The sequence below is a fragment of the Ochotona princeps genome, chromosome 14 (assembly GCF_030435755.1).
Source record: "Ochotona princeps isolate mOchPri1 chromosome 14, mOchPri1.hap1, whole genome shotgun sequence".
NCBI lineage: Eukaryota > Metazoa > Chordata > Mammalia > Lagomorpha > Ochotonidae > Ochotona > Ochotona princeps.
The window spans coordinates 27,952,628-27,979,474 of NC_080845.1; the positions used below are offsets into that span (position 1 = coordinate 27,952,628).

The 26,847-nt window shown below is 46.8% G+C and overlaps 1 protein-coding gene across 1 annotated transcript in view; it reads right to left on the reverse strand.

Moving 5' to 3' along the window:
* Positions 1–10,770: 10,770 nt before the first annotated feature.
* The window catches only part of COL15A1 (collagen type XV alpha 1 chain), a 98,470-nt gene continuing 82,393 nt past the window's right edge, over positions 10,771–26,847 (reverse strand). The window contains exons 29-42 of the mRNA XM_058672867.1: positions 26,694–26,762; positions 26,552–26,593; positions 23,569–23,614; positions 21,788–21,868; positions 21,357–21,406; positions 20,798–20,899; positions 19,731–19,875; positions 17,362–17,426; positions 16,438–16,566; positions 16,230–16,289; positions 15,521–15,586; positions 13,329–13,514; positions 12,021–12,136; positions 10,771–11,485 (exon numbers count right to left, since the gene is read on the reverse strand). Coding sequence (XP_058528850.1) covers positions 11,272–11,485; positions 12,021–12,136; positions 13,329–13,514; positions 15,521–15,586; positions 16,230–16,289; positions 16,438–16,566; positions 17,362–17,426; positions 19,731–19,875; positions 20,798–20,899; positions 21,357–21,406; positions 21,788–21,868; positions 23,569–23,614; positions 26,552–26,593; positions 26,694–26,762 — 1,371 coding nt within the window. The 3' untranslated portion in view covers positions 10,771–11,271. The remainder of the gene's footprint in view (positions 11,486–12,020; positions 12,137–13,328; positions 13,515–15,520; positions 15,587–16,229; positions 16,290–16,437; positions 16,567–17,361; positions 17,427–19,730; positions 19,876–20,797; positions 20,900–21,356; positions 21,407–21,787; positions 21,869–23,568; positions 23,615–26,551; positions 26,594–26,693; positions 26,763–26,847) is intronic.

The following is a 26,847-nucleotide window of genomic DNA, read 5'->3' on the forward strand; positions in this document are numbered from 1 at the left end:
TCAGGTCCTGTTATCCAGCGTGACTCTGAGCACAGTCAAGGCTCTGTTCTGTTTGCCCACCCAGCTTCTCGCTCCTTTCTGAATGGGGACAGCTGGCCTTACCTACTGCTGCTGTTAGACAATTTCTGCTTCTCTACTCCAATCATGCTGCTGATTCCCATGTGGTTGCCAATCACAGATTCCTAAGGGTCAGGCCCCAAGGAGGATGACATCACCTTGGCAGCATCACTCCCATGTCTGGGAGTTTCTCCCCAGCAGCAAGAAAATCAGTGGGTCATTTTGCAACTCAGCTCTATCATTGTCTACCTGAAGTAGCACCAGATCCCGCAGGTTGAGGGCTCATTCCCCATCACTACCTCTGACCCTCCAGGCCAATCACAAACCCTAAGTCTTTCTACCTGTGCAACTTATTGACCTGCTATAAAGCAAGGTCCGTGCAAGTCCCCTCTCAGTGTGATGAATTTGTTGATGTCATCCCCAGAATCCAGGGAATCATTTGATCTAAATTTACCAGTTTGTTGGAAAGAAGATTATAAAGAGTACTGATGAAGTGATGTGTGGAGCAAAGGTAAGATAAGGGCATGGAGTACCACTCTTCAGGCACCTCCACATTGCTCTGGTCCAGGAGCTCTCCAAACCTTGGGCTTTTTTTTTTTTTAAAGATTTATTTATTTTATTAGAAAGGCAGATCTACAGAGAGAAGGAGAGACAGAGAGAAAGATCGTCCATTGACTGGTTCACTTTCCAAATGGCCACAATGCCAGAGCAAAGCTGATCTGAATCCAGGAGTCAGGAGCTTCTTCTGGGTCTCCCACATGTGTGCAGAGTCCCAAGGCTTTGGGCCGTCCTCGACTGCTTCCCAAGATCCAAGCAGGAAGCTGATGGGAAGTAGAGCAGCCAGAACATGAACTTGCACCCTTATGAGATCCTGGTGCTTGCAAGGTAGAGGATTAGCCAGCTGAGCCATTGCATCTGGTACTCCTTTGGAGTTCCAATGGAGACTTTATTTCATTAGCAGCACTGTAGCCTGGATAACTTTGCCAAAGTGTGATTGGATAAAAAGAGTGAGATTCTGGCTAAGGTTCTGAGTGGGGGCACAAAACAAGGCCTGTCTGTTCACATTTCTCTTGACCTCTCTGTAGTCTTCTTTCTTGGATTCCATAAGACCCCTGAATTGGGGGCATTGCCATCTATCCTACAACAAGCTAGGTCAGAGAATTTCTTTATGGCCAACTCTAAGACAGAAAGGTGGGGTGTGGTGAGTTTCTATCATCATCCTTGGGAAAGGGAAACTCTAGTTGCTAGTGGCCTGCCTAAGGGAGGGAGTTATGAGCCAGGAACTGTGTATAAAAACATACCCAGTCATCAAGACTGAATGAGGAAACCGATCAAAGCTGGACCAGGCAACTGGAACTCTTAGGTTCTGTAAAGCAAGGGATGGAGAGAGTAAACACTCATTCCTTTGGCAGAGCTGAACTGAACATTATCAGCCAGGGGTGTCTGGTGACCATGATTGTCTTTGCTAGGATAAAGCCATTTGTGTAAGAGACTGTGAGGACCACAGAGGAAAGCTGAGATAAGTGGTGGAGGGAAAACAAATGGAAGATGGGAGGAAGGGACTTGACAACATGTTTTGTTTTTCTGGACACAGTGATTTTGATGCCAGACCCACCCATTTTATAAGAACTGCTCTCCCAAGATCCCCAAGGATATAGAACCAATAGGAGGACAAAAAGAATTTGTTGATGAGTCTTTGCTGTTCCTGTCCCAATAGATGGGATAGAAGTTCTTAACTGATGATAGCTAGGATTGTTTCTTATTCTCCTTTGAAATGGGAATGTTGTAGACCTACCTGGTGTAATGTGGTACAGTGTATCATTTAGTCACAGCTGGCAAGAGCATGAGGTTGTCCAATAGACTGTTCAACTATCATCTGAACAAGATGTTATTTTTACATTTATTCAACATACAGTTACTGAGCACCTGCTAGATGGCAGATACTCTTCTGGGCCTAGAGATACAGTAATGAAGCAAATAGCCAACCATAAACCTATTTCACCTTCCCAGTCATTTCCGTAAGAGGAAATAGCATCATCATCTAGGTATTTGGTCAGACCCAGATCCCACAACCAGGCTCTCCTACTGACTTTATCCCAAATCTTCCCACTTCTCCCCACCTTTACTGCTTCAATCACTGCCCCAGGACATCATCTCTCTGCCAAACCATCACAGAAGTTTGTTAGCTGCTCCATTTGCTTCTGGCATCATCCCCACAGTCCCTTAAACACACAGAAGGCACTGAGGTCTGTCTCAAGTACAAATCACTTAGCTACTCTTAAATCTAATAGATCCGTGGAGAGTAAACCCCCAGGCAGTTGTATCCATCCCAATAATAAAATGAATGGTAGCCGCAGTGGGTGAACAGGTGTGTGTGTGACTGTGTATTTGAGCAGTCCACATGGTGCTATTTTTCTGACAGTGGAAGCATCACCATGACACATCCAGTTATCTAATTTGCTACCTCAATAAAATCACTTTATTTATTGGAACCGATAAGCCTTTAATTATAATGTCAAAGCTATTACCTCTAAGACAAATAAAACAATGCTAAAAAAAAGTAAAACCTATTCAGGTATATCACTTATTTCCAGAAGTTTCTCAGAGCAATCAGGCACACAATGTTTGTTTTGGTCTCCAGTGACCCATGTTATGCACAGCTGCCCACCTGCCCACCTTCCTATGCCTGCGTCTGTCTTTACTGTTATTGCTCCTTTTTTTTAAAGATTTATTTTATTTTTATTGCAGAGTCAGATATACAGAGGGGAGGAGAGACAGAGAGGAAGATCTTCCATCCGATGATTCACTCCCCAAGTGAGCACAATAGCCAGTGCTGCGCCAATCTGAAGCCAGGAGCCAGGAGCCTCTTCTGGGTCTCCCACATAAGTGCAGGGTCTCAGGTCTTTGGGCTGTCCTCGACTGCTCTCCCAGGCCACAAGCAAGGAACTGGATGGGAAGTGGGGCTGCCGAGATTAAATCTTCCATCCGATGATTCATTCCCCAAGTGAGCGCAATGGCCAGTGCTGCACCAATCTGAAGCCAGGATCCAGGAACTTCTTCCAGATTTTCTATATGAATGCAGGGTCCCAAGGCTTTGGGCTGTCCTCGACTGCTTTTCCATGCCACAGGCAGGGAGCTGGATGGGAAACAGGGCTGATGGGATTAGAACTGGTGCCCATAAGGGATCCTGGCGCGTTCAAGGCAAGAACTTTAGCCACTAGGCCACCACGCTGGGGGCCCACCACGGTTACTCTTGCTCCAGCTCCTGCCAGCTTCCCCTAGCTACACCATGATGCTTGTCAAGGCTTTTTTGTTTGTTATCCCTCCCACTTGGGACACTCTGCTCCCAGAGCTTTGCAAGCCTGCCTCCTTCCCATTGCTCAAATGAACAGGGTGTTCCATGAATAATGAGCTCTATGTAAGGTGCTCCAAGACACTCAGTCCCCCTCTCAGTGCTTGCTAAAGTGAGGGATCTAATCTAACCAGCCTTCCTCCATTCTTCCTTTCCTTATACCCTCCTTCTCCATCTGTATGAGACTGGAAGAAGGGGAGGAAAGAAAAGGAGTTTAGGGTTAGCAGCATCTGCCTGTTTGCTTAGTGTTTGCGAGGAGCGGCCATCCTATCTCTTCTCCCTCAGAAGTCAGAATTTAGGGATATCGCCACGTTAACCTATAATCTAAATGTCTCCCCTGAAGCACTCATTGTTAAATCCAGAGATAGTACCTGTGTCTGTGGCAGCCAGAGTGGTTTGGGTGACCAGCAGAGCGGAGTGATGCTGCCAGAAGCCAGCCAGGTCATTAGCAACACCAGCACACCTCCACCTGTCAGCAGAGCATTGTAACCAGGGAAGTGATCCAGCCACAGGTGACAGCTGTGGGTTCTCTTCCTCTTGGTGGCACCCACAAACTAATGATGAGTCAAATGAATTCCTGGGCAAATGTAAGGAATCTTGGAGGACTTGAAGGAAGATTTTTAAAAAGAATATTTGAGGAAGAAAAAGACTAGGCATTGTGCTAATTTTGTAACCAGAGGATCAGACTTAATGATTTGGCTTAGCCTGGTCCAGTGTCAATCATTATAGCCATCTGAGGAGTGAACCAGCATATGAAAGATTCTCTCTCTCTGTAACTTTGAGTTCAAATAAACAGATTTTAGGGGAAAAAAGGAGACAACCATTTTTTTGAAAACTTAGTGACCTTAACTTCATATTAAGTAAAAACAAATGTCAAATGATGGGATCAGCATCTACTTGGCTATCTGCAAATGTCAAATGATGGGATCAGCATCTACTTGGCATCTACTTGGCATCTAACACATACTAATTATAAAAGCTAAGACCACCTCAACCCAAATGTAGTACACATAGGACACATTAGGAAACATGGATTTGGCCATAACAATAAATCATACTGACCTTGCTTCTCACTAGTTTTCCAGTATGAGCTTGGGAAAGAATTTCTGGATTTGGTAATAGATCACGTTATCTTTCCTACCTTATCACCAATGTCACAAAGTGTGATTTTTCAGATTAAACCCAAATTTCTTTGGTATTTCTGCCTTTGGGGAAAACAGAGTTGTCTACAGATAAAGAAAAAGTCGACTAGGGTCTTATGGTGCGCTCTTATGTCTTGGCTGATTTCTACCTAGTTACAATTCTTCCATAGAGTCTGTTTCTCAGAATGAGTACCTAAAGGCTCTAATTTTGAGATTTGACAGTTCTGAAAGTGTCTTTCCTTTATTTTTGTACATAAAGGTTTTACTGGCTGTGCAAATTTAATATAATCCTTAATCAGGGATTATTTATATATTGCTCTGTTGTCTTCTAAATTTTATTATTTGTTTTCATTTTATTTGAAAAGGAGAAAGAGAGGGAGAAAAATTCCATCCTCCGGTACACTCCCCAAATACCTACTGCAGCCAGGACTGGGTCAGACTGAAGCCAGGAGCCCGAAAGTTGATCTGGACTTTCCCCAGGGCTGAAAGAGACCTACGTTCTTGGGTCTTGTGAACTTAAATCCCTCAGAGGTCTAGGCCAGGCAGGGTGTTGTCTGTGCTGTGAAAATGCCCTCCTAAAAGGAACCTCAACCATGACCAAGAAAGCACCTGCCAGGAGTTGGGAAATGCCCACTATAGCTGAAGAAGCTCTCCATCTTAGCACCAATTAAGAAGGGTGATCAATGACCCATTGCTTGCTATGACTGGATGGCATCTCATGTGTGTCAGGAGGAATAGAGAGAGAAAGAAAAGGGGAGGGAGTGAGGGGGAGGGTGAGAGGGAAGGAGGGAGGGGTAGAGAGAGAGAGATGGATGTATTCCATCCACTGGATTCACTGTCCAAATGGCTACACCTGCTGGGGCTGCATCAGCTTGAAGCCAGAAACTCCATCCTGGTCTCACACATGGGTGGAAGGGGCCCAAGCATTTGAGCTGTCTTCTGCCGCCTTCTCAGGCACATCAGCAGGAAGCCGAACCAGAGGAAGAGCAGCCACAACTATAACCTGCACACTCACAGTGGACACCAGCATCACAAACAGCAGCTTCACCACTGCATGGCAAGGCTGGCCCCAGCTTCAGCATTTGGAAAGGCAATGCCTCTTGCAGGCGACGTTCATTCTGACCCATGCACCAGTTCCCTCAGGGGAAGCTGCTGAACCTCTTCTGATGACCACTGACCACAAGGTTCACAGCCCTCTGGGTGCTATCAACCATGGCACTGTCTCTGTGAGGGTCACTGGCTTTGCTTGCAGCGTGGATTTGCTTTTAACCTCTGCAGGCATGGTTGAGTGGGCACCAGGCTCAGCACAGACTTATGGACATGCCCAACCTTCTCTGTAGATGGAGTCTATCCAGGTTTACCAGGTGTCCATCTTGCAAAAAGCCCTCATGCTTTGAACATGCTTGCAGTCCTTTTAAACAGTGGTGTTGCAAGCTGTTTTTCTTCGTGTTTTTATCCTTCCAGTACAATTTGAGGAAGTTGATGCGAGCTCAGATCTTTATCTTGAAATCAAACCCCAGTAGCTTCCTGTTAGACCCTTATGTAGTAGGGCCCCAGACCTCCAAATTCTGGTTTCTACATATGCACATCTCTTTGTCTGAGACTATTTTCTGGCAGCCTGAGCCCATTCTACCTAGGTTTGTGAGGCTAGAGGTCCCTGGAAGTTGCTGCAGTGTCCCCCGCACCCTTGTTGTCTAGTGACTGATGTATAAATGTGTGCACTTCAAAAAGCTTATGGGAAACAATGAGGCAGGCATTTGGACTAGCATTTATGATGCCTACCTTCTGTAGTATAGCAACTAAGAGTTGAGTCCTGACTCTGGATCCTCACTCCAGGTTTCTGCCAATACAGACACTGGGAAGCAGTGCTCATGGCCCTAGTACCTGGGTTCCTGACACCAAAGCGTAAGACCTGGAGAGAGAGCCTAGCTTCGAGCTTTGGCATGGCACAGTGGAGGATATTGCAGGTATTTATGCAGTAAACTAGCAGATAGGAGATCCCTCTCTGTCTTCTCTCTCTATGTGTTTCTCTCCAATAAGCCGTTAAAAAAAATCAAAGTAGTCATCATGGAAATACCCTACCTTGTTGAGCTTCTTAGCACTTACCTTATGGTTTATCATTGTTATTGTTGCTATTATTGTTCCTAAGGAGACACTCAGTCAATATTTGTTGGATGAACAAGTAAATAAATGGCTCCCAGGCTACTGGCTGGACAGCACTGTCACTGACTGATAAAAGAACCAGAGAAGAAAGAGTAAATCTGCAAGGAGAGGAGGGCAGGAAATTTCTTCTAACCACATATCGTGTAACAGGGTGCTCTGAGCAGGCTTAGACAGGGAGATAATAAATCTATGTAACCGTCATTGTGGCACGTGCTGCTGTCAATCACAAGGAATCTAGCCCAAGAGTCAGGACTGAGGCTGGGAGCCCATGCTGAGCCAGATGACAACATATGCTTATTGGGGTACAGGCAGGATGGGCAGTGAAGTGGGGCTACTTGGGGAATTAGGGTCTTGGGACAGTGGCTATTCATCAGGCAGCAGGTAGACAGAGCTGTCAGCAGTGTGTATATGTGGAGTCACAGCCCAGGATGTAGAGACAAGCAGAGAAACCAGGCAGATGGAAAGAGACCACTTGGTAAGGATGGAGGAAGGACCCCAGTTGCTTCTGGGACACATAGGCCAAGAGGACAGGTTCTGCACCAGAATTCCACTCCCATTGCTTCCAATGCATCAACGCAAGGGAGAAATGTTCCCATTTTACACATGAAGAAACTAGGTTGAAGGGGAAGGATTCTATGTAGGAGACTATTTTCTTTCTTTCTATTTTTGAAAGATTTATTTATTTTTATCAGATTTACAGAGAGAAGGAGAGACAGAAAGATCTTTTATCCCCTGGTTTACTCTCCAAATGGTAGCAACAGTCAGAGCTGAGCTAATCTGAAGTCAGGAGCCAGGAACTTCTTCCAGGTCTCTCACATGGGTGCAGGGTCCCAAGGCTTTGGGCCGTTCTCAAGTGCTTTCCAAACCACAAGCAGGGAGCTGGATGGGAAGCAGAGCTGCCAGGATTAGAACCAGTGTCCATATGGGATCCCAGTGTGTGCAAGGTGAGGACTTTAGCCACTAGGCTATCACTGCAGGCCCACAGGAAATAATTTTCAATAACTTGGAGAGTTTCAGTTCCTTGCCTATAATTTCACAGCTCGTAGGAGGTAGAACCCCAATGCTTCTGCACACATGACTGTGCTGTAAGTTGGAGTACAAGGGGAAAGGTGTAGGGGAGGGAGTTAGATAGTGGTCATTGAGCAGCTTTGAGGAGGCTCAGTAATGTCCCAGTGGCCTAGGAGTGAAAAGTCTTTCTCCAATGTCCAGGTCAGACTATCCACAGATGCTGGTCTCAGATAGCAGGGTTTCTGAATAGTTACAGCATGAAGTTTGAATGCCTTCCCCTAGAATTCAAGGCTGGCATGATCTCTCCCACTCCCCTCTCCCCACAACTTCGCCCTTCTCTGCTGCCATCTGGGGTACCATTTTTTTTTTAAAACCTTCTCAGTCTTCTCTTTTCTCTGGTCTCTTCCACCACACGTGTGTGTATGTATGTATGTGTGTGTGCACACACATCCATACACATGCATTCAGGATGCAGGAATTGTTCCTTGCATACAGCTCATCTCATGGGGCTGTTAAGCACAGCCATGAACATAGGCACATAACAGAAATGGGGCCCATGCGAGTTCTTTCCAGGAATTCATACATTCTTCTGTGGGGATGTGGTGGAGTGGTATGAGCCTCAAGCTGTCTGTAAGCATCACTACTACATGGAGTCTTGTCTTCAGCTGTATTGAAGTAATCATATACAGAGAAAAGCAGAAGCCCCCCCCTCCACACACACACACACACACGAGATCAAATGACCACATTGTGAGACTGTGTAAGTATATATTCCCTGTCCTTCCTGGTCCATAGGCCAACACAGGATTATTTTGACTAATCCTCATCTGGATTGTTCCTAGAATTCACACCATCTCTCTCCCTTTCTTCCTTGGCAGGCTCGTGCGACATAATGCAGGCCACAGAGCCTATCGAGAAAAGAAAGGCGAGGGCTGCCCTCACAGCCCAATCTCTTGGTTCTGCAGTTCTTCACCAGACCATGTCACATAGTCATGTCCAGGTGGGCAGTGTGGATTGTCCTGTATCTTTGTATTCTGTGTCATCTGGACATTTTCTAAGTCCCTTTGCTTTTTCTGTCCCATTCAAGTGGAGCCTGGGCACTGGCTTCTACTGGCAGTTGGTTCTGTTCTGCTTCCTTTGCCATTTCAGAATGTTGGAAGCATCAGAGCTGAAAACCCTGAGAATATTCCACAGAGAACTTGGGGTCAGAACCCCAAAGACCGCAACACCGTGACAATGGCTACTGTGGCAATTCTCCCTTCCTTCTTATGTCTGAGAGTGTCAGGCTTCTTCCAGACCCTCAGACACAAAGCTAAGTGCAAGGCATGAGCCCCTTCAGTCGTGGTGTTTCAATTGCATGGCAAGATTCCTTATTGGGTGTGCAGAGGAGGAAGCATGAGAAAGGCCCAGCAGGTGCAGAGGACTCACAGGCATCTGCCATTTGGCAAAAAGGGGTCAGGAGAGACCTGGAGTGAATGAGGCTTGCCTGTAACTGGGCAGGGCACAAACAACAAAGGAGTCCCTGGGGCTTGCCTAAGTGGCTATTCAGGCTCCAGACCATAGCCTCAGTTGCAAAGCTGCTATATGAGCTGACTGGCAGTGGAGGGTGTTGCTTGCCAGGCAGGTCCAGGGTTTCTACAGGCATTCTCAGGGTCCCCACATGGCTGTGGCAGACTCAGGACCTGCTTCTTGGTTGGCTTGTCTAAACCTGCTACAGAGTGTGGAGAGGGCTAGGAGCCAAGATGTGAATGTCTATACCCTGTCCTGGGCTTCCAGGTCCTCCCTAAGTCTCCATCCCACTCTGTCCCATTTGCAGCCTGACGGGCTGTTCCTAGAATGTGTGGCATCTGACTTTGTGGCCTCAGATGCTCTACTCTCCTCCTCTGGGGCTTCTGTCACCAGTTCTTCACAGTTGAGGAGTTTTCCACTATGCTTCTGCTTGGGAGTCCTCTCCATGGAGGGTCCGGCAGCTAGGTTTTGTTGTTTTTCCTCTCCTTTAACTTCCTTTCTACTGCCCTGGTTTGGAGGGTGAATTGACTGTGTTGAATACTGGGCCAGCTCAGCTGAATGACAGGAAATATCCCAGTAGGCCTCTTGCCTGGTGATTTTGTTTCACCTCCAGAGCTGGGAGGGAGCGGAGAGGAGCCTCGGCACAGCAGTTCCTTGGAAAGATCCGAGGACAGATTCTCTGCAGAATCCAATCCTGCCTCCCTCAGCTGGGGAATCCAGAGCAAGTCATTTTTGCACGTCTGCTTTCTTTTTCTCATTCACAAAGTGGGGATAAAAACATTTAGCTTGCAGTATTCTCATGAGAAATAAGTGGGATCTGTCATGAGTGTAATGTTTAATAAATGAGAGTTGGCATACTTGTCTTAGCCTACCTTCTTTTGGGAGAGGGATGCAGACACACTCCCAAGTCACACCCTGAGTCAGTGGTGGAGGCACAGCTCACCCCAAGTCCCACTCAGCCAAAGCTGCCCCCACCAAGTGGGAAATGACAGGCAGGAGCCAACGAGCATGATGGGAAAATCTTTCAAGTCTCTGATCACCGTTTGACTGGCACAGGTGACAGAGGCCAGATTAGCAAACCCAGTGTGGCCAGCTTCCACATCAGTGGAGGAGAATAAAGGACCCAGGGGAAAAAAAAAGTCAAATAGAAGAAGGTGCTTGGAAAAGATTTTTTTATGTTAACTTACATGGAAAAAAATCAAACTATACAGCATGAAGATTGTTCTCAGAAAAATTCATCCATATGAGCCAGTCTGTGTGAGTGGCAGTTGTAATTCAAGAATTGCCAAATGGAAGTCATGGAATTGGGGGGGGGGGGTGGGAGGAGAACAGCTAAGGCCAAGGTGGTAATTATGTCCCATTTTTCTTCTCATTTCAGATAATTTGGAGTTTCAACTTTTCCAGTAAGTCAGTCATAGGAACAGATGTCATAGTAAAATATGCTTGTGTAAAAATAGAAAACTCCCAAAGCAACGATGGCAGTAATATTTTAGGGAAAGAAACAATAAAGTCTGGTAATATCAAAGGACATGAATAGGATCATTTGAGCACTTCTGTTTCTTTGTATGAATAGCAGTGTAAATGATAGATGTATGTGAAAGAAAGAAGCATTTGGTGTACACATAACTTACATTGAGTAACATTTCTAAACATTGACTTGGTAAGAAAACATGAAGGACATCTTACACTCAACAACAATGGTTTAAAGAAGGAAGCCACTTTCTCAAAAATACAGTGGGCAAATGCCAAAGCTTTTGTCTTGAGCTTGCCCTTGATCGTGGTGGGATGTGTTCACACTGCATGGATTTCCTGGAGAATCTAGCACCGATAATGTGGATCAGATTTTGTTATTGATCTGAGTCCTTTATGTCTTCAGTTTTGAGTGTACTGAGGTATGTTTTCTTTGGTTGTTGCTGTGATGCATGTGTAATAAAAAATGCATAATATTTACAACATTTAAACATTTTTAGATTTCAGTGTCAACTCCTCTTCACATAAGAAATATTGGAAAAACTTTCTGAAGAATCATCGGAAGTATTGCTACTTCCTAGCATCTGTCATGAAACTGTTCTCGATACACAGAACAATTAGCCTGTTGGCACAGCTATAGGCCTTCTGGTCCAGGATCTTCCCTGTGCTCAGCTGGGAGGCAAACCCTGTGACGGACATGTCCGCGGTTCGCCACGCTTCACAGTACTTATCCACGAGACGGACGCCATGGGTGCTGGAACCATGCCATACGACCTTCTGGGGCCTAGAAAGGCAGGTTGTCAGGTTACTTTTGGAAATGACATGTGTCTTGCAAAGCAAATTGGCATATGTTTAGTGAGTCAAGTCAGACTCTTTAACCGTCTATGGTCCAATGCCAAGCCACATATGTCTGTGAGATTTCTTCCGACTTTCTGAACATAGCCTACCCCGGCCATACCCAACTTGCAACCATTTCCAAACAACCCCCTCAGCTTTTATGATTCTGGACCTGTCTTCCTCATATTCCTTAGTCTTGAGTATAATCCCTGTAATTATCTGCCTAGAGTAGTGATTTATCCTTGAGAGATCAGCAAAAGTACCTGGCCTTCTCTGATTCTCACCCCTAAGGAAAAGTGATTATTTCTTTGGATACAGAGTCCCCTGCCTTCCAGATCAGGGATTTCTGCATGGCCCTCAGCTGCCTTGTTGCAGCTTTGTGTTGGCCACAGCACACAGGCAGCTAAAAGAGATACTCCACCGGTACACGCCTCCTAAACCCCTCCAGGGGAGCCTACAAGAACGTCCACCTCCCCACTTACCAAGAGGGATCTGTCATGATGTCTCGACCGTCAAAGGAGTAAATCGGAACATGCGTGTTGAACTGGCCTCCATGGCCAGCAAAGATAGAGTCCCAATTATTAAAAAGTACTTGGCCCTATAGAGACAAAATGTTATATTAAGCATTGCTGTGCCATCAGCCTACAAAAGAACTAGAACTTTCCTCATCGTCCAGGCCCTAAAGCCATCTCACACAGAAATCTCCAGCCCCAAACACACACTCTGGATGTAGTGGGAATTTAGGAATTATTTGTGGTTGGATTTTAAAATCCACCCTTCACCTCTTTTTAAAGTTAGCTTTTTTTCTAGTAGTAAATTCTCATATTATATGTGTGTCTAAGGCTCCTCCCCATACAGGGAGTTTTAAGTCTTGGTTTTATTATTGCTATCTGAAAATTGTAATGTATATGTATTGAGCTTCACATTGTACCAGGCCTTGTCCCAGTCTACCCTGTGGATGATGTGGTCATAAACCTTTTCCTAAAAGATTCTGGTCTTTAATGGAGATAGGAAGAATACAGATCATTCAGTGGCTGGAGTAAAACCTGAAAGATGAGATGAAAAGTGCTGGCTATAGGGTCAGGGTGGAAATTACCAGCCTCTGGATTACAAACTGGAGTACTGGGGCTACAGGGGTGGAAAGGTCTCAAAGTCTCATAGAGAACTACTTAGTCATCAGGACCCAGGAGGCATGTGAGCAGCAATAAAACCACCCTTCGATAGCCTCAAAGGAGCAGACTGGTGCCCTGGTGCAACTGAGTGATCTTTTAGGACTCTAAGGGGGCTGGAGGAATGTCTGCCAGGCTCTGATGATTTGGAAGTGCAGAGAGCAGCAAGCCAGGCTCCTAGCCTGGTGCTCTGCAGCTCACTCAGGAGTTGCTCAACTGGTGCCTTCTGGAGAGTATTCCTGAATGGAGCAAGGTACAGGAGTTAAGGAGAGCAATTCTAGTTTGGCAGTGACGTTGAGTCAAGTTTTCTCATTTGGCAGACTGGAATGAGGATTACCATTCTTCTTGGACACTATCTATTAATATAATAAAGTTCTTTGTAGCAAACAAAAGAGGTTATTATTCTCCCTCCTGTCTGATTCAAGAGTCACAGACCAAGGCAGCAGGAATGGCCACCATAAGTATGAGGAAGTTGAGGTCCAGTGTGGGTAAGTGACCCACTCAAAGTCTCACATGCAATCATGGAGAGATCTGGACCTTGAGTCAGTGCTCTTATTCTGAGGGTGTCATGACCATGGCCGCCAGGGGACTGGAAGGGAAAGGAACCAGTTTCGTCATTACCTTGAGGTTCACTATGGGAAGGCTGTATCGCTCTGCTTTCCTCACAATGCTGGAGAGGTCTTGTAGATGAGTGGATAAGAATGCTCGATAGGTTGACAATAGTCCCGCAGCCCTGGCCTGCTGGAAGCACTGAAAGTCAGCTCGAATGTCCCCTGAAAATGGAGTGTTGAGGGCCACCAGGTGCAGCTGAAAAAAGTAAGAAAAAGAGCACAGTAAGAGGCAAATCGAGTCCCAAGACAGCCGCATGTTCCTAAGAAGATCCAGATATTTTAGAATATGTGTTTCCCTAGATGCTATGAAGACTTTATAGCAACGCACAATCCTATCAGTTGAGGATTAAGAGGGGAGTTTGGAGACAAATGAGCAGAGGTAATGGATGAATTTTTTTGATTCATATTTTACAAACTCAAAAGCAATTTGCATGCATTATATTATATTTTCACAACATCTAAGAAGAATGAAGACTAAATAGTAAGTCACCTATAGTTTCACCAACACCATAGCCATTCTCTAGAGAGCCAGCAGGACAGCTTCAAAGAATTGATGTGCTCCTGCAATACCTCACTCTAGTTTCTAAATTTGAAGGACACCTTTCAGTTCTTTTTATGGGCCTCCTGGCAGCCTCTGACACTATTGGCCACCACCCGGCTTGGCATTCTTTCTTCCTCTCTGGCTATGGCTTCCCAGTCCCCTTCTCGTATTTCTTTCATCAGCATCTTTTTGTTTTTGCTCTTCATAGTCTGATCCTTTTTTTGCTGGACAGTTTCCTCTTTCAGGAATGCCACCACTTCTGGAATAACTGCTGTGTCTCCCAGGTCAGGTCCTAGCACAGGTTTTGGGTCCTTAGCTCCCATTCCCTCCAGGTGGTCTCCATTCAGGCATCCCACCAGCACCTCAGACTCACCAGGCCCCAAACTGGGTTCTCGTCAGTCAACAGTTGCCCTATGTGAGATACGTGTCTGGTGTTGGTCAGGTCCATGCCTACTTCTTGGGAGAGTATACCCACAATCTTGGCCTGAGATCTTCAGCCTCCTTCCCTCAGCTACTCCTGACTGGGTTAACAGTGGGTACTTAACCCAAGGGAAACCACCAGTCTATCTCTCCCAAGATGGAGCTGAATGAAATCAGGCTGGGCTCTGCAGTTCACAAGCAGCTCATGGCACAGCAACTCAGAGCCATGGGCATGCTCACATAACCAGCCTCTGTGCTGGGGTGTGGGATGCATGGAGGAAGCGAGAGTGATCCTTCTAGAAGGAACTCTATAGAGATAGTGAAGCACACTTGTAGCACAGACCAGAGTCCCCAGGCCTGAGCATGCTTCCCGTGATTGAGTCCCACGCAGGTCACATGTAATTATTTGAGCAAGATCTTTACTTAAGCTAGCAAAACAGAGTAAGACTGACTTATCCCCATCCAGAAATCGTCCTGGGAAAGGAAAAAATCAACATGTAATTACCCAGGCAGAAACCTGGGTCTCTTGCTTGGTCTCCCATTCTCGCTGCCTTGTATCCAATCAATGACCACATTAGTCAGCCCTGTCTCCTTGATGTCACTCCATTCCACTTCCTTGAGTACATGTTCATTGTTGGGGTGCACTTCAGATGGTATAGGAGCCTCCTAACTGACCTCTGAGCCACTGTTCCAGTCCCCTCCAATACATTTACATACTAGAACCAAGGTGTTTCCTGAAACATCAATCTTATTATAGCTTTCTCCTTGCTTTTAACCCATCAGCAACTCCCAACTACCCACAGGCAAAGGTCAAAGTCCTTAGTGTGGCCCAGCATTCATCTGGCTCACCTCTACAGACTAAACTTCTGTATTTTTTGCCTTTGACTAGATGGAAATAGTTAGTCATAGGAACACACAGCACTTCCCTTGCCTTTCATTTCATCTTCCCCATGTCTGAAATTCCCACCCTTTTTTGATCTATCTGGCTCACCCCTATACTCAATTATGTTATAGGTCTTAGTTTGGTGGCCACCTCTTTTAGGCAGACTTCTTGGACCTTCCCCACCCTCCAGCATCCTGTATTTGTCTCATCCAAACAATGCCTCTGCTGTGTTTGCCACTCATACTCTCTCGCTAGTCTGTAAGCATCCTGATGGTAGGCAGTGTGCACCAAGTATGAGGCCTAGCAGAGCAGACACACACTCTAGCATGTGCAGAGTGAATGTGCGGACTGTACTTACAGCAGGCCTCTCATAATTGGCACTTAGAACAGGGTTCAGTGGAGGTTGAGGCTGCAGCTGATGCGGCTGGTAAGACAAGAGGAAAAGTATCAGTGCTGATTGCAGATTCAGTCTGTCAAACACCAGGATATGTAGGAGTGACTATAAAGAATAGAAAGTTGACTTTGGAAAGAGACTGGTATGTTATCAAGAGCACTGGACTAAGGAAGCAGGAGACCCATGTTTGGTGGTCGGCCTGTTCACTTACTGGAGCAAACCACCTCTTCAAAGCCTCCATCTCACCATCTGCAAAATGGGGGTGATAGCACCTGCTTCTAAGTGTGGCCATGGCTTCAAAGAAGCACAACATCAATTGTGCACAATCTCACAATGCCCATGATCTTACCAAGCAGGGGGCATCAAGCCTTAACACTCATGTGAAACACTGATTTCACAGATGAATAAATTGAGGCCAAGGGAGGGGGTGGAAACCCTTTTCCAAGGAAGATTCAGCAGGCGAGGGCAGCAGGTCTCGAGGCTCTGGACCCAGCTCTCCTTATATTATATTGAGAGAATGTTCTATGGGTACCCGGTAATGTCTAGAATTCCACTAGATCTTCAAGCATGCAGAGTTTGCCGTGCAGTTTGGAAAACAGGGGGCTGCAGATCGCGGGACACCGGGGCACACATTGATGAACAAAGGAGGCACAGGGACTGGGGGACTACTCACATTGCTGGCAAGTGCAGGGGGCGGCGGGCTGTCAGCAGGGATGGGGATCAGCTCCCCAAGCTGCAAGGGAAACAAGACATTGACAATGAAACCCCCACCAGAATCTGCACGCTTATTTTCAACACACAAAAGTAGTATTTATGAACAGTAAACTATAATTTTCAGAGGGTATTTGGAGGCAGTTTGTTCAAGAAAATGACAAAATTACCTGTAGTTTTTTCCAACCATCTCTGACGCGAATGAAGAACTCAGTGCTGTCCCTCAGGTAGACAAATGTCCCCTCTATGACCAAATGTGCTTGCTGTAGCATCTCGTGCATGCTGCTGAATGCTGTGATCTGCCGAGAAAATGGCTGCTCTCAACTGAGTGGCAGCATTTCACACACTCACACAGTCAACAGCAGTCGTACTCTAACATAGAAAGGCTTATTGTACCACACACAGAATCATAGCATCATTACTGTTTCCCTCAATTGTTGGCTTATTGTGGAGGCAGAGAGAGATATAAAGACAGAATGCTGCGCTTTGTGTGCGCGTGCATGCACACATGCAAGGAGAGAGAGCTTGGTTCCATCTGCTAAGTCCCAAATATTCACAATGGCCAGGGTGAAGCCGGAGCGCGGGACCCAATCTGGGTCTTCCTCATGATTGGTAGGAACCCAATTACCAGAATCGTCACCACTGCCTCCCAGGGTCTGTGTTAGCAGGAAGCTAGAATCAAGAGCCAGAGCTAGGAATTCAACCCAAGTACTTTGGCTTGGGATGTGTCTTAACCACCAGGCTAAATGTCTACCCCACAACATGCTTTGTGCTAAAAACAAAAGTATATATTACTTTGAAACACAACACTACATGATTAGTCTGTTAAAGATTTGCAGCTTAGTCCATTAAAGATTTGAAGGGTAGAATATAGATAACAAATATTTTTCTGTTCTGTGGCTTTTTAATTTCACAAGCCACCTAAACAGATACTAATGTATTCTTTGTGATTTGTGAAGTAGTACTAATTCTGTCACCACAGAGTCTTAATTCTAAAATAAAAAGAGAGTTGGTCCCTAAGCACATTCTTAAGTCTTCACGAAGCCCATCTAAAGTGGGATAATGACAACATATCCATGGGCAATGCTACTCACCAAGTTTCTGATTGCCGGAAGCCCTGGTTGCCCTGGAGGGCCAGGTGGGCCTGGCAAGGCCACAGCTACAACAAAGCAGAAAAGGGAAGTTATAAAAACACACTCGGAAAAGTGCCTCTGGGATCAGCTCACTTCCATGTTGCAAGGTACCACTCTGCACCTGCACCCTGGGTGTTCTGGCCCCAGAGTACATCTTAGGCCAAAATGACTGGTCCAGGGAGGAGCTGAGTCCAAGTCATACTGAGATTTTTCCAATTTTATAAGTACATAAATTCATTATGCTGTTATTGTTTGTAAAGGCTGATTTAAGTAATCAGACTCCTGCATAGAAACAGATCCTGACTCATCAGCCCTATTTCTCCCCAGAGACAATCATGTGACCCTTGAGCAGAGGAAGTGGGCTCAGAAGGAGGAAGAGAAGGTGCTAGCGGCTGTGGGAGGCAGTGGCGGCAGTTGTATGTGTAAGTGTGGGTGTGTGTGGGTGTAGTAACAGGAGCTCTGACCCTGGGGCTGGAAGACACAGTCAGGTCCCTGAGCTGTCAGCTACCAGGGGGTGGTAGCAGAGGATCTTGAGGAAACAGCAGCTCTGTGAAATGGGGCCAGGCTTTGCTCCTTCACGGGGCTGTGCTGGAAACCAAGGGGAATACAGAGAAAGAATGTGTTTTACCAACTGTCCAGCATTCAAACAGGGCTTCTACAACCTTTGAGGAGTAACAGTGCCTTTCAAAGTCTTATCTGGACTCCATACGTGCAATGAACTCACACACACACACACACTCCACTACAAAAACTGAGGCAGCAGATCCCAGAACAACCTTGAACTCTCCATGAGTCCTTCCCCTAAGCAGTCATAAAACAGGTTCTTCTTCTACCTCTCTAATCCCCTGCCCCTCAAAATGCCTGCAAAGTTCTTGGCAGAGTTAAAGCTACTTTTATAAGTCGCATAAAATTACTGCATATGATTTTGTTTCTTTGGGTCATTGCATGTAAGTCTTTAGTTCCAACATGGGACTTGCACATCCATACATTAGTGATAAATGTCTGATGGACAGAAGGTCAGAGAAGGACTTGGATTGGGATCCCAGCCATGTAGTATATATGACCTTGAGCAAGTCTCTTAACCTTTCGGAGCTCCAGTGTCTTCATCCATGAAATGAGCTTTGTAATAATACCCATCTCATCTCCCTCCAGGGTTGCTGTGAAGGTTAGTGATGATAATGGCTATGCAAGTGTTTTGTAAACTGTGAATTAACGGCACATAATATGAAGGACAGTCCTTATTCAATGCAGCAAGGTGTCCTGGGTCTCCAAGGCTGCTAAGAACCTCAAACTCTTTGCACCCTGCACCTACTCTGTGTTTGGCCCCTAGTTGTATGACTCCTACTCAGCTCCCAAAGCCACATAAAATTCCAGGTTCTATCCACTTTGCATCTCAAGGCATCCACTGTAAAGTCAGACAGGGTCTTCCCACAGATGAACAGATATTCAACATCATTAGTTATTAGCAAATGCAAACCCAAACCACCACAGGATATAACTTTCTACTCATTGGATGACTATACTCAAAAAGATATAATGAAGACATAACAATAACAAGTGACGATAAGGAGAATTTGGGACCTTTACACAGTATTATCAAGAATATAAAATGTGTAGCTTCTTTGGAAAAAAGTTGAGTAGTTTTCCAAAAAGTTCGACATAGAATTACCATATGACTCCCAGGCATACGTATTGCCAAGGGAACTGGAAACACACATACACACACACACACACACACACACTGCACATGAGGAGTCACAGCAACACTATCCTCAATGACCAAAACGTAGGGATCACCTAAACGTCCAGAAACAGATGAATGAACAAACAAAGTGTGTACCCATACCATGGTATATTATTTGACCATGAAAAGGAATGATCCATGCTTTGACACAGAAACATGATGGAGCCAGGCAAAAAGGACCGTATGTTGCATGTGTAATTTATATGAGACTCCATTCATATGCAAGGTCCCAAATAGGCAAATCCTGAGACAAGAAGTGGATAAACACTTCCAAAGATCCTAGGGGAGGGGCAGTGGGTAGCAGAGAGGGACTGCTAATTGGCACAAAGGTTCTTTTCATTGTGAGGAAAATGTTCAGGAGTGAGAGCAGGGCAGCCTGGGTGACTTTATGAATGTATTAAAAACCACTGAATTGTACACCTTAAATGGAATGTTATGAGGTATAAATTGTATCTCGATTTTTACAATAGAATAGAAAGCAGCCTGCACTGAGGAAACAGCCTTCAATAGACAGTGTGGTGGTGACAATGCCACCCAGACATGGCAACCTTGAGCATCACAGGAGGACCTTGCCCACAGTACTAACCTGCTCCTAGAATTGCCGGAGGTCCCGGTGGTCCTGGGGGTCCTGGGGGTCCAGGAGCACCAGGTCTTCCAAATCCAGGTGGCCCAGGCAGGCCAGGAACGCCAGGGGGTCCCTGGGGGCCAATCACAGTTTCTCCTTTCTGGCCCTGTCCAGGCAAGCACACAACTTCAGAGGGGAGGAAGGAGGGTTAATCCTAGAAGTGTCACCTGTTCCTTTCCTGAGGAGTCCAGGGACACCAGATACTGCTATGAGTATTGTATTGTATTGTATTATTTATATTATATTATATTATATTATATTATATTATATTATATTATATTATATTATATTATATTATATTATTACTCTCCATCTTGGGTGCTGTTCATGGAGATGCAGGCCCCAAGAGCAGTAGCCCAGGAGTGCTGACAGACACCACAGAGAAGCTCAGGGAGTCATGGAGTCAGCCGGGTTCTTGGCAATGACTTGCATGGCCTTTAAATGTCACAGATGAAGAAATCAAGGCTTAGGGAGAAGTCATGCTAGAGGCAGAGCTAGAAGCAGCAGGCTGAGCTTGCTGGTTTTACCTTCCACATGAGCCTTGGGGCCAATCATGTGGACCCTGAGGTCAAAACCTGGGCTCCAGGGACAAGGCTTGCTTTTCTCCCTGGAGAAATCTACCAATCCAGGGAGGCCAAGCTACCCAGGAGACCCTTCTTTGGAAAATTTTTGGAAGAATCCAACAGCCATCCACCTTCGCTGAGCTTCTGCTGAAACTAACTCCCCGAGCTTCCATTTTGCCTCCACTACTGAAAATGCTCATTATTAATAGCTCTTTGCATTGAGTGAGATTTCTACTGTTTACATGAACAAGGCAGATGGGTTTGTGGTTTGGTCAGTTGGCTCCCCTCCATAGATCTCCACCAACTTCCCCACCAATCAACAACAGCAGCAGGTGGGAAGAGCTGGCTGAACCCCAGGTCCTGCCTCCAGCTTGTGACTCTACCATGAACCCTGGAGTCTCAGGAACTATACTGGCAGGCCTCAAAGCAGGTTGCCAGTCCCCAGAGAATATGACCACTACTCACAGTGAGGCCTGGACTGCCCGGCAGGCCTGGAGGCCCAGACACAAAGAAGTTGTCATTGGAGTCACCTTTGTCTCCTTTGACTCCCCTATCTCCATTCTCCCCCTGGAAGAGAGAATACAGGAAGACAGTAAGAGTGGGGTAAACTCAGTCTCAGACATGAGCCCAAGAAAAACTGGAAACAGGCTACTTAGGTCTAACGGTGTCCTTCAAATGGCATCCCCAAAGTTACAGGTTAATAGTCATCAGAGGTGGGATCGTTGAGAGGTGACTGGGTCACGAGGGTTTTGCTCTCAGGAGGGGATTAATTCATTCATGGGTGAGCAGATTCATGGGTTATCAAGGGAGTGGCCTGGTTATCAGAGCCAGTTCTCTCTGTCTCCCTTGCTCTCTCTCACCACGTGATGCCCTGAGCAGGCTGGTAACTCTGCAGGGAGGTCACACCTGTATCATGGCCGGCATCCGATGCAGCCTCCAGAAACCAAGAGCTGAATGAACCCTTATTCTTTATAAATGACCCAGATTAGGACATAGACCAACTAGTTCATAGAGAGAGCCTCACCTTTAAGCTGTTGAGAATATGTCTCAGGTAAGTGGGATCCACTGGAGGACCTGAGAAAGAAATGCTCAGTCAAACCACAATCTCAATGGCAGAAGTTTGAAAATGAACCAGGCTGGCAACCCTGGGTTTTTTCTTTAGAAATGAGCCATGCCTTGGCTTAGCTAATGAGAGTCAGAGCCGGGCTTGAGGCAGCAACAGATGCTGGGGATCCTGGGCCAGTCCCAGGATTGCATGTGAAGCATGAATGATGGAACTTTTGGTATCTCTTGTCAATGTTCCAACTTGGCCAGGCTAGGCCCATGATGGGGTCTCCGGGGAACATGGTGGAGCTTCTGGCCAGGCTGTTGATCCAATTAATCTTACTCTTGGATTCAGTTGCATTTCTCAAGAACACAAATCAAAGGCGAGGTCTAGAACAAGAGCTGGAATACCTGGTGGTCCCTGGGCTCCTTGGTCGCCTTTTTCTCCCTTTGAGCCGGGTAGACCCCACGATCCTTTCTCTCCTTTAACTCCTGCCACCAAACATACATGAATATTAAAACACGAAACTTGGAAAATCACCCTCACTCTAGGTTGATCTTTCCTGAGGTAAGCTGCAAACTGATCCTCTATCGCCAACTCAAATAAAGGCCTATTGAGAAACTACCTCTGCTAAATGAAACAGAGGGCAGAAGCAAGTGTATCCAACCCAATTCCTGATCTTGAAAATTCCAGTGACACCAGGGAGATAGAGACACCTCACAGTAACACAAAGCAGGGAAGTACATATTGTTACCAGCCATGTATTGTGGGAGACCCGTAGAGGCTACTACAAACTCTTATGGGTGTGGATAGGAGCTCAGCTTGGGATCAGTTGTCCAAGCTCAATTCAGCTGGACCTATGCAACCACAGGATATAAAAAGAGCAAAGGGATCTCCTGGGAATGCCCAATGAACACAGCCAAGAGTGTGAAGTAGTCGTCTTCCATAACTCAGGGAATGTTACGGTACCCAAGGCACTTCCCGGCAGGACCAGCTGGAATCACTGCTTCCACAGCACTGGCATTACAACCCTATGCTTCCCCCCAGGTCTTCAACACTGGAGGGTTCAGAAGACAGCCTTTCCTGGCATCAGCATTTGGGAGGACATGGAGGGGTAAGCAACTCAGGTAGGGTGGGCAGTAGATTCATGTCCTGGTTTCTGAGCAGTGTGACAGATTGGCCGAGGCTAGCAAGTGTGGAGTTGGGAGTTACAGCATATGGATGAGGCTTGGGGGTTCAGAGTGCTCCAACATGGGTGGAGGCCTGTGAGCCTTAGAGGTGTGAGGGTGGCTGCTGCAGCAGGGAAATGCAGCCCTGTATCTTGAACCCTCAAAACCAAGGCAGTTGCTTGAGCCTGGGAACTTGGACTGCAGGAGCCTGGGGAGACCTCCCTTCCTACATCAAGACCATGGACAGCAAAAACAAATTCAGTGAACTCACCACCACCAGCTTGATGATAGGGAAATAGGATCAAGATCCACGAATGAATAGGAGGACAAGTTCTCTCCCCCATGGGCCAGGACATTCAGAAATGTCTGTCTGCCCCCTCTCTGGGCACCTGTTGCTCTCCAGTGTGCCCTCCATGCAGTCTTGATCAAGCTGATGTTTACTAACCAAATGTCCAAGCTTGGTTATCCCACCTGTCTCAGGAGCTTGTGAAAGGGCAGGTGCTGATGGGGCAGGGTGTATGGAGGGGCCCAAGCCTCTGCATCCCTAATCTTCTCCCAGAGGATGGTTGCTACAGCTGCTCTGTGGCAAAGGTCTTTTAAGCTCCCACAGCCCTTCCCTGTGTCAGCTCTTGATTTAATGCGCTGTGTTAACTATTAGTTCCATTAACAGAGTCCCAGAGACTCAGAGACAAAGTAGCACAGGATCTATAGGTTTCATCTGTCTCAGTGCCATACGTGGGATGATACTCAGCAAGGAGTCAATGAAGGCTTTATGGACAAATGAATGGACAAATGGAGGCCTTCTGACTATCAGAAGAGCAGTCAAACATGAGCAGTATAAACAGATGTGTGATAAAACCACAGGTGCCCATATCCACAGCCTGGGTTAGTTGCCACTCCTGCCACTACACCTGGTCACAGCTCCCTCAGAATTCATTTTGTATCAGCACAGGGCACAAAACAACCATCTCCTTCAGAGGTTCCTGAAGCCAGATCAGGAAGATGAAACAAGGAGTACGTACCATGAAAGGTGATGAGTTCTGGGTCTCCAGAATGAGTGGTACCAACCTGGAGAAGGAAAGGCCAAGTCAGATGCTGAGAACCTGGCCCTGGCATCTACACACACAGGAGGGATCATAGTTCAGGGGTGGGACATTGGCAGAAGTGGTGAGGTCCCAGGATCAGGAAGCCATCGCTTTGGCTCTGGAGCCCCCTAAGACCCCTTAAGCTCCACTTGGCATATAGCTGAGCTGGGGCAGACATAACTGAGACCCACTGGCCCCCCAAACCCAGCAAAGGACAAGTCCAAGGCTTTGAAGCAACAAAGTATGGTGGGTGATGGTTTGGCTGAAGGTGAGCCTTGACCTCCTTTGGCATCTGAACTTTGGTCTCTGTACTGGCCTGAGGCCAGGTCAGCCATCAGCTTAGCTTTTGCACAGAATCAAAAAAGAGCATTAGGAACAGAAGCAGATGGAGTGGTACCTATTTAAGGGGGTTATCATCAGATTCAGGGGGTTATTATGAGATCCCCATTAAATGTCAGGGATCTGGGGTCCAGACTGATCTAGAGACTGTCCCTTCCCGGATGCCTACATTTCCTATGTATGAGGATGGAGCCACCCACAATCTTGTTTTTATGTTACCACTTTCACCTCTTTCCCAGCAGATACATGAAATCAGGGTCTGGCTGGTGCCTCAGGGTCTGGCTAGTGCCTCAGGGTCTGGCTGGTGCCAGGCTCCTTCCATGCTTACAAGGCAAGGGTCACAAGCTGCTCAGAAGCCACCAAAAGAAGACTGGGGGCTGGAGGTGGGGAGGGAATCTTCTAGGCAAAACATCTCTAAGTTAAGGACAAAGGTTGCAGGGCCAGCTGCTATCTTGCAGCTTTGCTGATAAAGTTGCTCTGCACAAGCATGAGCTGCCAAGCACAGTGGGACCGGAAGGGGCTGGGATGAGAAGGAACTTGGAAAGGCTGCTGCATGTGAGAGGCAGCATTCTTGTTTTAAAATATGCACTTTGAGAGCCAGTACCCCAGCTCCCATGGGGCTCAATGAGGCAGTTTGAAAGGCAAGTCACCCAAATAGGCTCTTACCCTGTGCTTGGCTTCTTTTAGGGCGGTAAATCCATGATTCCCCCAAAGGCCAGTGTTACTGCCAAGGGTCTCAGCATTGACCCTGGTCATTGCAGTGACATTTTTCGTGAAGTTTCCTGAAATTTCTCCAGACTGGTATGACTGTAGGTGTCACATGAACCACCCATGGGAAGCACCTAGCACCCAATCACCATGGGCCCCGGAACCAACCTACTGCTTCTCTGACTCTCTTACACAGTGAGGGAATGGCACACCCTCCCAGGAGGGTCCCTCCATATGGATACTCTGTGTCTGTCTTTGAGCCATCAACAGAAACAGACTAGGATGTTACTGCCCTTGCACAAAGCCAGGAGTCAGTGAGCCCTTTGTCATTTTCCACAGGCAGGTCCTGTCTACCCTCTACTTCCTGGGCTGCAGCTCCAACAAGACAGTGTAAGGAAGTACTCAGTCAAACTGCGTCATTTGCAAGCCTCATCACTAGCTCCGGCCAACGCCAATTACACACCCACTATAAGGAATATCTGTAAGTCATAATCAGTGAGCCCCTGCGAGCATGGACCACGCCTGTCTAGCTCACTCCTGTATCCCCAGGGCTTGGCAGAACACTTGGCACTCCATGAGTGCTCAATAAATATTTGTTGAGTGAATGAGAGAAGGAACACATGCAGTCCTGTGACTCATGCCTGGGCACAGGGGAGGCCCGTCTGCCACCCTGCTAATGAAGCTTTCTTCATCATTATGGGGGGAAACCTCAGGCACAGTGCTGCTGACTGGTGGGGAGACCAGGAGAGTGAGCCCTTGGATCAGCCCCTGCACCTGCCACCAGGAGGTCAGGAGACCTGTGTTACACTACCAGCTGCACCATGTCCCATGACAACAACCTCTTGTCAATGAATTTCTCAGCAGGCATGGGAGAGGGGACCCCTGCCTTGCCATACTGGGAACTGTGTGGTGATGTATCACTAGAAAAGACCAGAGCATGGTCAGTGACAAGTTGCAGCCCCAAAGCACCAATGCAAAGACTACAGGGCTGGTTTGTTTTGCTGGTTTGTCACCTGTATAATTCTAAGGGCTCTATTTCTCCAATTGTATGCCACTCTGAGTATGATGTTTATGTGGTCACAATAACAAAAGACTCTGTCTTCCCCCTTCTTTTTGAACTATATTAAGGGACGCATACAGCCACCATATGCCTCCTTGGGAGATCCAGTGTACAGGGGCTGTGAGCACTGTGGCATGGTAGGTTAATCTGCTGCCTATGATGTTGGCATCCCTTGTCAGAAATAGTTTGAGACCCAGCTGCTCCACTTCTTATCTCTGCTAATGTTCCTGGGAAAGCTGTGGAAGATGGTTCAAGTGCTTGGTCCCTGTACCGATGTGCAATTGCAGTTTCGTGGCTTCTGGTTTTAGCCTGGCACAGCCCCAGCCATTGTGGTCATTTGAAAAGTAAATTAGCAGATGGAAAATCTCTTTCTTTGTCTCTAATCCTGCCTTTCAAAAATATAAATGTTTAAAAAAAGATACAGCTATGCCACCTAAAAACAGGATGAATTGTAAGAAACACATACTGAGGCAATTTCATAGTTGTGCAAGCAGCAGAGAGTAATGCCTCGGTATGTGATGCTTATACAGCCAAGGACAGCCACGGGGCACTAGCTGACACGAGCTAATGGAACCACCATTGTAACACAGGTATAATCAGTGGAACCGTCATTACGTACTGTGTGACAGTAGTTTGCTGCCACCATCTGCTATCTAGATGCTTCTGGTCATTTAATGGTCCCCATGTAGGTAATAGAAGACATCAGAGAGGATGTTGGCAGGTAGACAGGGCCCCAGCCAGAGGCTGAGCTACATCTCTGAGTTACTATCCACACAAGCCCTACTCTTTGGGCAGTGACTGTGTGCTACTTACTGGTGTCTTGCAGTGCGGTCGGGTAGGTACAGGGAAAACGGCCTGTGGGGTGGGAAACAATAGAGAGGCAAGGCCATGATGACCCCAGCACTGGTTGGCCCACACCTCCAACCAAGCCTCCTCCTTCCTACTCCCAGCTTACTCCTTTGATGTTCACCACAGCTCCAGGTGGTCCTGGGGGGCCAGGAGGGCCAGGTAAGCCAGGTGGACCCTGCAGAAACAGAAGTGAGGCTGTAGCTGGGTTTAGAGTATCATGAGGGTGGAGGCAGCCTCGGGACACTTCCCTCCAGTGCTGA